Below are 14,386 nucleotides of genomic sequence, written 5' to 3' on the forward strand. Positions count from 1 at the left end.
TGAGTCATGTGTTCAGTACCAGCGTAATACATACATAGAAGTAGGTGTAATACGTACATGGAAGGTGTAATACGTACATAGAAGTAGGTGTAATACGTACATAGAAGGAGGTGTAATACGTACATGAAAGTACATGTAATACGTACTTGGAAGTAGGTACAATAAGTACATTGAAGTAGGTGTAATACATACATGGAAGTAGGTATAATACGTACATGGATGTAGGTGTAATACTTACATGGAAGTAGGTGTAATACATACATGGAAGTAGGTGTAATACTTACATGGAAGTAGGTGTAATACATACACGGAAGGTGTAATACGTACATGGAATTAGATGTAATATGTAAAAATGGAAGTAGGTGTAATACAAACATGGAAGTAGGTGTAATACGTACATGAAATTAGATGTAATATGTACATGGAAGTAGATGTAATACGTACATGGAAGTAGGTGTAATAAATACATGGAATTAGGTGAAAGAAGATAGAGACATGAGTTGACCTTACTAGTATAACTATAACTAATGTTGAAAAAACTGTGAGTCAAAATAAACGCATTTCTTAGAACTATAAAGAGAGTCTGAAACTACTCTGCTTCTCATCAGCAACTAGATTAATTATTTACCTTTGATTTTCTGCATATTTGATACAACCCTAAACCAACCTGTTAAATATATCAGACCAAAGGTCAAACATAGGTGTGAGGTTATTTTTTAAACAGAAGGAACTGAGATGGAGAGTCTGCTGCACGAGTGAGTGATCTAGGGGTGAGGTAGAGAGGTGATGTGAGATAGACAGGCCTCCGGTATATCTGTCTATCTGCTGACTCTGCTGCTTGTAGTCCATATCACCGGCACCCATACTGCAGAACACATGCTTGCTTTCAGCTTGATGACTTCATTAAACGCTAATGCAAGAAATTATAAGAGATATCTAGGAATATTACCATCAGACATTAGGTAATAAAGTGCCAGAAAAATATTGCAAGGTGACCATTATGCCCAAATATGAATCAAACGAAATTGCTGACGCGGTTCTGAAAGACTTAACGTGGATGTAGACATTTATCTGACTGTTTTATATTACTATATGAGGCAACCTGTCAAACAGCTGGGCAGCGAATGCATAGCAAGTTATTTTCCAAATCGCTAAAATCTCACCTATTTAAGTTACTTTATCAAATGGCGACAAGATCCAGTTCAGTAGTCAAGTTCTTACAAGTGGTTAATGCATGAGGTACAAAGTAAAAGCACAAACAAATCAGATAATGGCTGGTATTTAAAGCAGCAAGAAAATTAATGTTGAGAGGGAAAACAAATAATTGCAATGGAATGTGTCCATAATTTATAATTATAAAAAGAGTCAGCAAGGGTGGTAGAGCGCCCGGCTACGGGCCAAAAATTATGAATTTTTTATTCATTTCAACAATTGAGACTATGAAACAGCTCTAGGCAGTTTTAGCTTTACTATTTATTTTCTTAAAAACTTGTAAAATGAAGGTTTTCGATGTTTAACATGTAGACAATATTTCCAGTTAAAAACAACCAGAATACGGCTTTAAAACTAAGCTCACGAAATACAGAAAGCACCTGATTGTTTTATCAACTGACCTCTTCACCTTCATACACATACTTTTAATTGCTCACCGGGTAGCTAGCGAGCAGAAAAGAGGAATAAATGGCTTTAGGTGAGAAGGCAAGTCCGACATGTCAGTTAAAGAGTGGAAATATACGACTTCATTGGTGGGCTGCTCACTCAGCTGGACAGCCACACCATCTGTAAGGAATAAAACTGATTACTAACTTGTGTCATGTGAAAACAGGTTGCCTGCTGTACAAATACATGAAGAAAGCTAAAGGAAAACAATATTGACATGGAAGGTCTACGTAGTCAACCAAATTATTCAAGAATAACATTTTTTCAGAAAAATTGAATGATTTGTTGCACTTCCACATGAGGTCAGAGACTGCTAACCGTTAATAAATACGAATGAAAATCGATAAGCAAATAGTCAGTTTGTAATCAGGGTTGTCCAGGAATAAACAAAGTTGATCTCCCAATTGAATAAATCTGGAGAGATAAACAAACTAGCCAAGTCTCTAACAACATCATTTGATTCAATTTCATCATAACTCCGGAGAAAACATTAGAATTCGCAAATAAATCTATAATTAAACTGTCATACCTTAAACTAAGCTGATGATGTTCTACATTAAAAACAGCCATGTGTTCATTTCATAACTCTAAACTAAAATATTTTCTGAAAAACAAAAATAAGCATAACTATGCATCTGCGCTGAAACTAGAAAAAAACATGTAATAAATACGCTCTACCCACAAACATCAGACACATTAAGGGCAAACATATGAGCCACCAGCTATTTTCACCTAATGTAGTGTGAGTCAAAGCAGTTCGTGTAGCATTTGGGTCAATGTCAGATATGAGAATAGTCGGGAGACATGCCAAGTCCTCCTCCTTCATCTGATTCTCAGCCAGCTGTTGGCCTATGGATACAAATATTACATACAATTATAAATCTTTACTTCTCTGGACCATAATGCTGAAACATGGCAGTTACATTTCAATAGATTTACAAGAGATGTTAATCTAAATGCAAGTAATCAAGTTGACAGATTTTCTAGTATTGTCGGTTTAATAAATTCCTTGTTGTGTTTACAGCATTGTCTAACAAAAACATCATTTCAGTTATAAAATTGTCAGTTTCAAACAGAATAATCCTAGTGCACAGCCATAACATGGAACAAAGAGGAATCAATGCAACTTGTGATAAGAGACACAACACACACATCATATCATAAGAGACACAACACCATACATCATATCATAAAAGACACAACACCATACATCATATCATAAAAGACACAACACCACACATCATATCATAAGAGACATATCACCATACATCATATCATAAGAGACACAACACCACACATCATATCATAAGAGACATATCACCATACATCATATCATAAGAGACACAACACCACACATCATATCATAAGAAACAGGAAACGACTTATCATGTGAGAAAGTCAACATCAACAAGAAACGACTCATCATAATGTGAAAATACCAATATTCATCACTTCATATTACATGCTATGGCTCATCTCATCATATAAGATGCATATCTGTACAGATTAGTACAAATATATCATTCAGTACAATGTTTACTCTTAACCAGCTATCATCATCGCTTTAAAATCACTCAAATAAAAGCTTATATATTTTCAAGTCAAATGCCTTATTGCGGAGATGGGCACTCGAGTTAACACGCTTTGCGAGGTCTTGAAGCTCATCTCACAAATGAATTGAATCGATTCTCTGGTATCTTTTACTTACTGTAGAATCGACTGTACAGTAAATAGAATTGACTCAGCGCATCCTATCAATAAGAATTGAATCGGCTCTTCATTGTCACCAATTGTCACGAACAAAGAGTCACGAATTGACTCAATTTTTATTTTTAATGAGAGCATGTTAAGCAAAATGTCTTGAGTCAAAATGAATCAATGCTTCCCTTTATTATTACTATCTCTATGATTATTACTGCATTGACAGAAAATCAATCATGGACAGTGATATCCTATGTAACCCAACCTGTTATTTAATGTGCTCCAACGCGAAGATGTCTAAGTGCAGTCTAATGTTGCGGCCACACATGTTTCCACAAGACCTCAATATCACCACGTATAATTTATTGGTCGATAATGTGTACCATGCCCAAATATATTTAGCTCTATGGTTTGCCTGCATGCTGACAATAAGCTTATTCATGCTGTTTTTATTGAGGGAAAAGTAATTCTGTTATGTATATACACGACAGTCATCGAGAAAGGTATGTTTATTTTTATGCTTATATTGTCATGCTTTTATTGTCAATGCTTATATTATCATTTTGCTAAACAAAAACTAACTGGACATTTTTTCTTTACATGTACTCAGAAATCACTGAATAAAATCGCAGTTGTCAATTTTTTATTTCTGGTTTAGGATGGATGAAAAAGAAAACTGTAAACAGCGACCTAAACGTGTTTCTGCTGGTGAAGAATTTCAAAAGTGGACCTAAGATATCCCTGACCACTACATTTTTATATGAGAGAATGTGTGTCTGCATTTTGGCAAATCTGCAAATATGATAGCGTTTTTCTTTTGCAGCCAGTTTCACTAAACTACAAAAATATTAAACATTCCTTTTGTTTGTCAAATGCATTGATTCCGGAGCAGAATTTGTGCTGATTCTAAAAAAACCATAAATTGAAGTTCTATGATAGAAACTCTGTTTTTACAACAAAAGTATTGAGTGTACGTCAGCAAAAAGTTGCCGGTATGATCAAATTCCATTCAAACAAGAAATGAAATCCGTAGTGAAAAAGTTGATCTTTCCTATACAAACAGTCAACAGCTAAGTTAGTGATTGTGGTTTATTGTTATTTTCATATATTGTCATAAGTCTATTTTAGGTAAGAATTGATAGAAATTTATTTTGTCTATTTGAGAGAATTGAATTAATCCGATTCAATGAAGTTAGGATAGCTAAAGAATTGAGAACTAAATTGTGGGGTTTAGCGGCAAACTGTGTATTGAATCGATTCTTGCGTGACCTATGATGCAAAAGTATTGGAAATTGAATTGTGAGTTTTTTTGATGAAAATTTAATTGAATCATTTTCAAAGCCTTATAAACATCTCTGCCTTATTGTACAAAAAATAATAGACAATGCCTAAAAGCAACATGAGCTTTTTATATGCTTACTTAAAATGAGCTAAACAACATAGGTAGTTGTTGCGTATATTTAAAGGAGAATTCAGAGTTGAAGTTATATATTATTATTCTATATGTACAATATTCCACCTGCAGTAATTGTGCATCTAATCGGGTCCCGACTAAACTAATTCTATAGTCTATTTTCTATAGAGCTGATACAATTTATTCTTAGATTAATTCTCAGAAAACACGTCGTGCATCAACACAATTGATTACCTTTTCTAAAAACAGATTCCCTCTCCTCTGTAGTGAGGCTGTCAACCATTCCTTTCAGTTTAATCGACTCCTTAGCTTTTTCTTTCTGCTCATACTCACTATCTGGGCTCATGATAACTGTTGACTGGTGCTTGTTATCCTGAAGAAGTAGTCAGTTGTCAGAACACAACTCAAAATACATTTTAAATAAAATTACTGTTCTAATAACTACTCACATGAGTCATCCTATCAATAATCATTGCTCAACAAAAAGAAAGAGGAGAAAATCCTACAAAATGGGCAAAATTTTAACTCTGACACTTTCAGACAAGATGACAGTCAATATATTGATAAATTAATCTTGTGATACATTGCTTAAGATGAGAATTCACAAAATAAAATTTGAAATTGTTGATAAATTGCCTTTAGGTATTACTCGTATTAACTTTAGGTGGTACAGACGGTTCCCTACTTACGAACATTCGAGTTACGAACAACGGTACATACGAACGCATGTACGTTGTTCGTAACTCGATTCACTTTCGAATTATTTGTTTGAAATTTGTTTGAACTTTACATACGTATTGTAAAGAGATTTGCCGGCCTTTACTTGGCAAGATCTCTACTAATAAATAAAGATAAGAGAGTGCCTGTAATTAATTAAAGTGCTTTTAATTAGCGAAGGAAATTCACCAGCCGAGGAGCATACGGCTATCTGCTCTGCTCAACTAAATGGGCGCACTCATTTATATACAATAATATCAACCGTTCCGGCTAACGGCAAACGGTAAGAACACCGGCTAACAAGGTGAATGAATAGGACCGTTAGCGCGTTGGAATGACAACCATCTAAGTGACGATAAGTGATAATGTTATGACGGTATATCAGATGTAACAATAGCATAACGAGTGAGACAACGATATAATAAACGGACAACACATAGAAAAAATAAGACAACAACGATAAGTGATAGCATAACGATTAAAACAACAATGTAATAGAAAGGACAAGACATACAATAAATAAGAAATGCAGTGTCATGGCCCGGCGTCAACCAAAGTATTATTTCCATTTTATTAAATATTTTTTCTCAGTACAAACCAATACAGGTTAATTATACAAGCCTTAAACATACTTATATAAACCTTCAATATACTTATATAGCCCTTAAACATAAATTATAATACAAAATATAGCACAGAAGCAACTTACGAACAAATTCACCTTACGAACAACCGTCCGGAACGTAACTCGTTCGTAGGTTGGGAACCGTCTGTATTTCTACTCAAAGACTAGAGAGTACAAAAGCCAGTGAATTAATGAGTGACTTGGACTATGAATATTTAGAAAAACGAGTACAGTATATCCCAGCAAATGAGCCGACCCTCGAAAAACAGCACAGACATCAGGGAATTTATAAGAACTCGGATATAAGCTGACCCTATAAATCGTAACACGCCATACATAGTACCTATCAAAGCTGTAACCTATCGCGGCTTAGTGCAAAACGCTTCAGATTGGCGAGTAGTTTTATAATTAGTTTATAATGTCTCCACTTGATCGAAAAGAAACAATCGTTTGCGCTGAGCTAATGGAAACCATGTTTGCATCTCACGCTGACTCTAGTTTCACTTTGCAAAAATACTTTTTTCATTACATTCCATTTATTCTTCACGATGACCAGATACATTACAGCTACGAAGGTTTCACAAATTGTAAATCAATGGAATTCTGATGATCACTATTGGGCAATAGTAGCAGTGACAGTGAGAATTTATTTTTAACAGTAACAATAATGCCGTAAGCTACTAAGCTTCTATAACAGTAGCGGTAACTCATGTGACTCGAAACATGCTCAACTTGTCACTCATAGTAGTATGGAGAGAACAAAAAGTGTCTGAACTCATTCTGCAACATATTTGCAGGTCTTTTTATGGCATCAGATGATGCAAAACTTTATGCTAATTATGTTGGTAAAATGTTATGACAACATATGCTCCAATGTCAAATTTTAAGTTTTACCGAATATTTAATTGTGTCAGTAAAAAATTATTTGATAGCGAAAGAGTTTATGATAGTGGTAACCATGGTAACCATTATTAAACAAGCGGTGTAAGGCATTAGTTTTCTTTAACCTTTTCAAGTCCAATTAAATAACTCTACTGCACACATTCAGGCCTAGTTAATCAATTGCCTGCTCACATATGATAGACTCGGTGTAACTAAATTGCCTTTGTGGTATCTCCTTTTCTATTAATTTTTATCTTAATTCTGTTTTTTATTCAGGCTATGTACAAGCAAAGAAACTTTTTATGAGCAAGATTAAGAAATTCCTTTGAATCGCTAAATGATTCAAAAAGTACTAGCAACTAAAGTACTAGCTACTAAAAGCATGAAAAACCAACACACTTGGCAAACTACAAATTTAAGTTGAAGGCACATTTCTTTATATGAGCAGCAAAAAAAATTATGAGGATCCTGATCTACACACTGAGATAGAGTTGTAGAGTTGGAATATAAAATGAAAGATAATGAGACTGCTGAAAAAACAATCCTCAGATTTTACCGATATGGTGAATTTTTCTTACAACTTAAGATAAAAAATCTTATTGGTCTGACCAGCAAACTAGTCTACTGGTCTACTGTCTGTCTCTACTGTCTGGTCTACTGGTCTGATTAGCAAACTGGTACTCATTAAAAGCTTAGAATATGTACTTTCGGAATATTGCAGCAGCATTACAATACAGCAAATGACTCTAGCACAATTCCGATCACAACACGATTCTGATCAATTCGGGATTCGGCCGAGGGGACAACAACTTCTTCCCAGATATTTCGGGATTAGGGCTGAAAGGGTTAATGGGTAAATCAGACAATTCTTAGGTAAAATCTTTCTAACCGCATGTGACGCGCTCGCGCAAAATGCTAGCGATCGTGTGCATGCCCAGCCAACCATGACTGTTATTGCAGTCGTAGCACGCTGATATCAAACAGCTGCATAGTGTGGGTGTGCACGCTCTTACCGTGAGAAAAAAAGCTGGACAGAAAAAGGCTACATGCACCAATTCCATCGCATTTGTTTTTCAATTAATCTTCACATGCGGCTTTTCTTCAAGCGCAAGCCACCGGTACTGTACAAAACAAACTGTCAGCAAAAGACTACCAGCCGCATGCTTAGCGTGGTTTGAATTATAGTTGTTAAAAACAAAGTTAGCATAATGTCATTTCGCTTGCTTTCAATCAGAGTTGTGCGTGTATCAGCTGGACCCCTAAGTTTGGTAAATGTTTAATACTAGAATAGGCTTACATATGGGTATATACGGTAAGTCAGAGAACACTACAGACTTACTATGTTTCCTTGTTTTAGAGGGCAAACAAAATACATATTTTAGACTGTGGGCTTAGAAGATCAGCCTACTCGATTAAAATTTGCTCTTGTTGCCAATTTAAACAATGCTTGTTAGCTTAGTATTTGTCAAGCAAGGCTAAACATCAACAGTCTGCAACCAATATTATTTAAATTCAGGTTCAATTATGCTACTTATTTGTTTACCATCGTAAACCTTAAAACTGACCCAGTTAAGCCATTTGGCGATTTCTAAACCAATGTACACATTACAAAACAAGCACCAAACCTATGAATCACCGTTCAGCATATACAGTCAAACATGGATAACTCATCCACGGATAGCTCGAACACATGGTTAATTCGAACATTTCCTTAGGTCCGTTCCCACGTAATGATAAATTGCTATAGATAACTCGAACTCAACACTGTTAATTCGAACTGTTTTTTTGCCCAACGGCTACAGAAACGGTTGTTATCGCTTTAGAAAATCACTTTATTCAAAGCCATAGAGGTAAACTTCATCTTTTTGTAATTCATAAGCGTCGTTATTACCACCATCGGCAAAATATTTTTGTCAACGACTTTTCTAAAAGTTTGGTGAAATTTGATTTATACTGCGATACGATGAATAGCACGGGCTAGCCGGGGCACGCGTGTAAGGATTTTCGCCACGCACATACAAAACAAAAATCGCATGTTGTTTTTGTTTTGTATGTGCGTGGCGAAAATCCTTGAGTGCATGGCGTAACCCAGCTAGCCCGTGATGAATAGTTTTCCGACGTTGATTCCGTGTTGAATCAACGTCGGAATGTTGAATGTTTAAATCGTCTTAAAAATTCTTGTAATTAAACGTATACGTTGTCTGAGCTACAAAAAAACTATTCATCGTTTGTCCTAAACACAGAATACGTGTGTACATTCAATAAGTATCTATTAAAAAAGCGTGAGTGATATAGAATGTACCGTAAAACCTCGTAAAACTTCTAATTGAACTGCCTCGGAGTGTTGCTCTTAACGAATCCCAGGTAAAGTAAGGTAATCTGCATAAACTTCAAGAAAAAACGGCAAAATTGATCGTGGGTAAAACCCCAAAAGAAAAAAATGTCTTTTCTTTTGAGCATTTCAGCAACGATCAAGTTTTGCCAATGTCAATCTGAAAAACGTCTTGGCAATAACATCACCTCAAACAACAAACCAATCTCAAGTGATAGAAAAATCTCTATACTTTTTCATGAAAACGTTTTAAACTTTACATTGGAAGCATTTAATTTGAAACAAGCCATTTGTGCTTTTGATTTATATTATAGTTTGTATATGTACATGTATCTACTAATAAATAAGTAAATATATTGACTTGTGACATTGCTCTGATAACTTGAACGCTCTGATAATTCGAACACTTTTGCTCAGTCCCTTGAAGTTCGAGTTATCCATGTTTGACTGTATTAAGCATTATGTTCAGCATTATATTAAGCATTATGTTCAGCATTATATTAAGCATTATATTAAGCATTATGTTCAGCATTATATTAAGCATTATATTAAGGATTATGTTCAGCATTATGTTCATCATTTATTCAGTGTTATGTTTAGCATTATGCTTATGAAAAACTGTGAGACAAATGAAGGTGACTCTAAAGACGTGGTCACACGAGCACCGAACCGAACTAAATGACGCAAAACGACGTCGCTCTCAACTGTAAAAAGTTCGGCCGAAGACATTTCTAGCTGAAACGAACCATTTCGGTACTGCTCGATATTTCGTGGCCGAACACTTGCTCTTATTGGCTGGTTAAAATTCTAGCGAGCACGCGTCACATTTCTCCTTACGTGCGTGTGAGTAAAGTTAAAAAAGAAATGGGACGATACTTTTATTTCGTTAAATAAACAACATGAAGCAATTTACGACAAGGTTCACCCGAACTTATGATTGTGTTGCATATATGTAAGATGTTGCACTTAAGTTTTGCATAAATGTAAGAGAATGGTTGTGATTTTCTTTCGTGTAGAATATAAGTAATGTGTCATATTCGTCCTGATGAAGTATCGTTGACTGGTTTATTTATGTAAAACCACAGTACTATTATAAAGACTGTTTTGTTTGCTATGTACTCAGCATAAAAAAACATTCATATGTTAATAAAAAAAATATAATTATGTTGATGGGAAAGGTTGGCAAAATCTTTGTATCGAGTGATTTATTTTGAGCAGCTGAACGATCTTCTGATAAATCTGCTGTGTAATTATAATTTATAATTGTTCTTCAAAGTTTTTTGTTTACAATAGAAATATTAAACTCAAATACATAAAAACTACTAATGAAACTGTGTCCTGTTTCTATACGTATGGTATCTAAGAAGCGAAGTTACTTCGGTGGCCGTGTGACATGTGCCACGAACCGAACCAACCTCCAAACCGAACCGATCCTACGTCGGTTCGGTGCTCGTGTGACCACGCCTTAACTCTACCATGTAGACTGAAAAAGGCTAGCGGTGGATCAGAACACAATGCAGTAAATAACTAAACACCGCATACTGAGATGTAAACTTACCAAAAAATACTTTTGTACATACTTCTGTAAGTATGTCGGGTCATCAGCCATGGCCTGTCGGAATCGAGACAGAAATGCATTGACCTGCAGGCCCTCTGTTGGGTCTGCATCATGATTCCAGGAAGACGTGAGGGACTGCAAAATACAACGAGCAGAAGTTGTGAGCTGTGAGTTGTACTAGTGGCATGATTGAGTCCACTGCTGGTTTGACTTACTGAGACACAGAGGACAGATGAAATAGAAAAGAGGGAGGAGTCGTGGCTAGTACACCGATCTCTCAGTTATGAGTTCCGTGAGTTTCATCCTCAGAATTATAGTAAAGGTACCCCACACAAATCATTAAATGCTGTACTTTGTTATTGGTCATGACGCATACAAAACTCTAAAACCTAGCTAGTAACATCTACATCTGCAGACTATGATTCTAAGATTGTGTTGAAGGATCCAATGCAAAATAGAAAGGGAAGTTACACATGAAATAATGGGAAGTGGTAAAGTGGTTCTGCATACTTTGCTAAATGACGCAAGTCAGTATGACTTTGTGTTAACACTTATCTGCTAGTCTGAGTCAGCAAACTGCGTGTCCTAAAATACTGTTGCACAAATATAATAAACTCTATACAAGATACTCGTTGTGTCACATTTTAGAAATTGAAAAAAAACTAGGCATGTCAATTTTTGACAGAAATACAGCGAATACAAGTCAAGCAATATATATCAACTACATTTACCAAAAACGCAATCAAAATCCGGCTGCACTTCTTAAAAAGGAAAACCAGAGAGCCAACTGTTTGCGAAGTACATAAACGATAGCTATGATATAAGGTTACCATCATCAGTGACAGTCCAAAGTTTGATGTTTGGTGCTTCGTGGATAGTTCTATCTGCGAGAGCAGAGCATCTACCCTTTCCTGAGGGAATCCATTCCTTCAATAAAGCAAACCAGTAAACATTACAAAGACTTGTAAAAGACACAAGAGATGCAGCAGCGATATCTGAACAAAGCCAAATCTTAACGTAAAGCCAGACCATGTCTCATCTGATCTCTCAGCATACTTTTGGAGTTTTACAGGTCTAAAGATGAATAGTTGAGTAGCACTTGCTTGAAACTACAGGGTTGGTCTGTTTGGTTTTATAAGCAAACAATCTTCTATATTCAATGATTTTCCTGTTGACACATATCTAATAATTAATCCATAACGGCTGAAACTTATCATTTTTAACCGCTAAATATGACTTTGGTAGTTTGAGTTAACACAAAAAGGGGAAATAGTTCGTATTCGTGACAAAGGTGAATTTAGTAAAACAATCATATTAAACTGTCATGCGCATGTTGCTATTTTATTAGTATTTAGTTGAAATATAGAGCATGAAAGTTATCTATTATTTGCATTGAAATATCATTAACGCTTATAATTTTTTGGACTCAATAATGACAGATGTTAATATAATCACGATCCCTCAGACACTATTGCAAAACTATTTTGATATACAAATGTGTATATATGTATAAAATAATTGGTTAAAATTAACATTGTTAAAATGATAAAAACAGATAATTTAGACATTCTTAGACTAATACGAAATGACTGAATTGTAAAACTCTCATAACTGACCAGTAGAGGACCACTATAATTAATCATTAATTAGTTGTGACCAACCTTATCAGTTAAGAACCCCTGACTAGCTAGAGAACCTGTTGACCAAGATCAAAGAAAATGAGAGACCTCCTTATATGATTATATGATTATTATGATATGATTAATTTGAACAGCCTTAGCAACTATGAGTTATAAATGGCTGCTTTGTTCCACCTAGTGGTACACATATGACCTGACATTAAGTTGACTTGTGACCTGATGTTTAGCTGACATGTGACCTGATGTTTAGCTGGCATGTGACCAGATGTTTGGCTGACATGTGACCTGATGTTCAGCTAGCACATGAGAAGTAAGGCATTTGAACTGCTTCATTTTTTATTCCTTGACTTGATTTAATCTTTTGAACCCTGGCCATACTCGTCTATGCGTGTTAGTATCCCTGGAAAATTTGCCAAAAAAAGTAGGACTTCTATTTAAATATATTAAATAAAAGCTGGAAACTTTTATTTACCGGTAATATATCTAAACCTGGTCATAATAAAACCATACTCGGTGAAATACTGAAAAGCAAGTCAGACAACACACTGCAAATGTCACAAAATAGAAAATTTTTGCTGACCCCTTTTTGGGGCTAAAACTGTCGCAATTCATACGACTTTAACCAATTCTGAGAAAATAATGAAAAGTTTTTTTCCCGAAAACCTAGATTCAATGGTTTTTTTCTGATAACTAAAACAAAAAGTAGAACAAAAACTCTGTCTCAATTTATGTTCAGAATCTCTTTTTGGTGTGGTAAGCTCTGAAGCAGTTGGCATATATATTTTAACACAGAGGAAACGTTGCATGAAGAGCCCTTGTACACAGTCTTTCGACGCTGTGGCACATCTGCATATCGAGCATCAGTATGCTCTTTCAGAACAAACAATACACTTGTGATTTGATGAAGTACTTTCTGCTCATTCTACTAAGTGAATTGGCATTCAACTTGACATCCAGGATAGAGAAAGGCATCTCGTCTGTAGCCCCCTTATAAATTCTGTGTTCAGCTTCTCTATATACTGATGAAAAGTAAGCTTCCTTGCAGTCTAAATTTGGGAGACCAACTTTCTATAGGTCACATGGGAGTTATATACAGCAGACAGGAACCTTCAATCAACCTTCTTGGCCAGCGATAATGACATCAACAATTTTGCAACCATGTGAGCTGATCACTTTTATCCGTCCCGATTGTACTGATTGTAACTTTTTACAGCCATTGGGCAATCTACTTCCTCCCTTCTGTGGGTTCTGGCATTGTACCTCAACACATGTTCAGCTCGTTTAGTAGCTTCGTCTGATGCTACAAAGCATACCGGCTTTTTGTCACACCAAACAATAGCTGGGCAGTTTCCATTGAAGTTTTGAGTTCATCTTGATTCGTCTGCCTATCTGCTACAAAAAATTCTTTCTATTTGTCATAGCTGATCTGGTCATGAGAGTCTCAAATCTAATAATCTTCACAAAGAGCCAGAGATAAGCAGAACCTGTCTGTGTACAAAATATAATCATGTCCAACATATGGTGCACTGATGGTCAATAAATTATTTGTGGTACCAAGATCTACGACAGCAGTGGCATCATGCATATCTGTGCATATTTCAGCATTTATAATGTACCCAGTTTTCCATTCACAGGGGAGAAAGGAATTTAACTCCATTCGATAAGCTTTACTTCATGTACTGTGTCAATAATAAATGATTTTTTGCTAAAATCATTTCTTCACCTAAAGAATAATAATGATCTGGAACATAAAGTGTCTTAATCTTATTCAGCAGGGTAACAAGAATTGGCCTGTTTTTTGTAGATTTGGTCATTTTTGTCCAAGTTGGAGTCACTCTCTTCAACACAATTCAGCATG

The 14,386-nt window shown here is 35.5% G+C and overlaps 2 protein-coding genes across 2 annotated transcripts in view; one reads left to right on the forward strand and one right to left on the reverse strand.

Moving 5' to 3' along the window:
• The window catches only part of LOC137410522 (lanosterol synthase-like), a 294,280-nt gene that overhangs the window by 113,606 nt on the left and 166,288 nt on the right, over window positions 1-14,386 (forward strand). The window lies entirely within an intron of this gene.
• Window positions 1-14,386, reverse strand: part of LOC137392967 (presequence protease, mitochondrial-like) — a 45,305-nt gene that overhangs the window by 13,318 nt on the left and 17,601 nt on the right. The window contains exons 12-17 of the mRNA XM_068079345.1: window positions 11,719-11,815; window positions 10,889-11,023; window positions 5,009-5,147; window positions 2,392-2,508; window positions 1,650-1,779; window positions 668-865 (exon numbers count right to left, since the gene is read on the reverse strand). Coding sequence (XP_067935446.1) covers window positions 668-865; window positions 1,650-1,779; window positions 2,392-2,508; window positions 5,009-5,147; window positions 10,889-11,023; window positions 11,719-11,815 — 816 coding nt within the window. The remainder of the gene's footprint in view (window positions 1-667; window positions 866-1,649; window positions 1,780-2,391; window positions 2,509-5,008; window positions 5,148-10,888; window positions 11,024-11,718; window positions 11,816-14,386) is intronic.

Source organism: Watersipora subatra, chromosome 1, assembly GCF_963576615.1.
Source record: "Watersipora subatra chromosome 1, tzWatSuba1.1, whole genome shotgun sequence".
Taxonomy (NCBI): Eukaryota; Metazoa; Bryozoa; class Gymnolaemata; order Cheilostomatida; family Watersiporidae; genus Watersipora; species Watersipora subatra.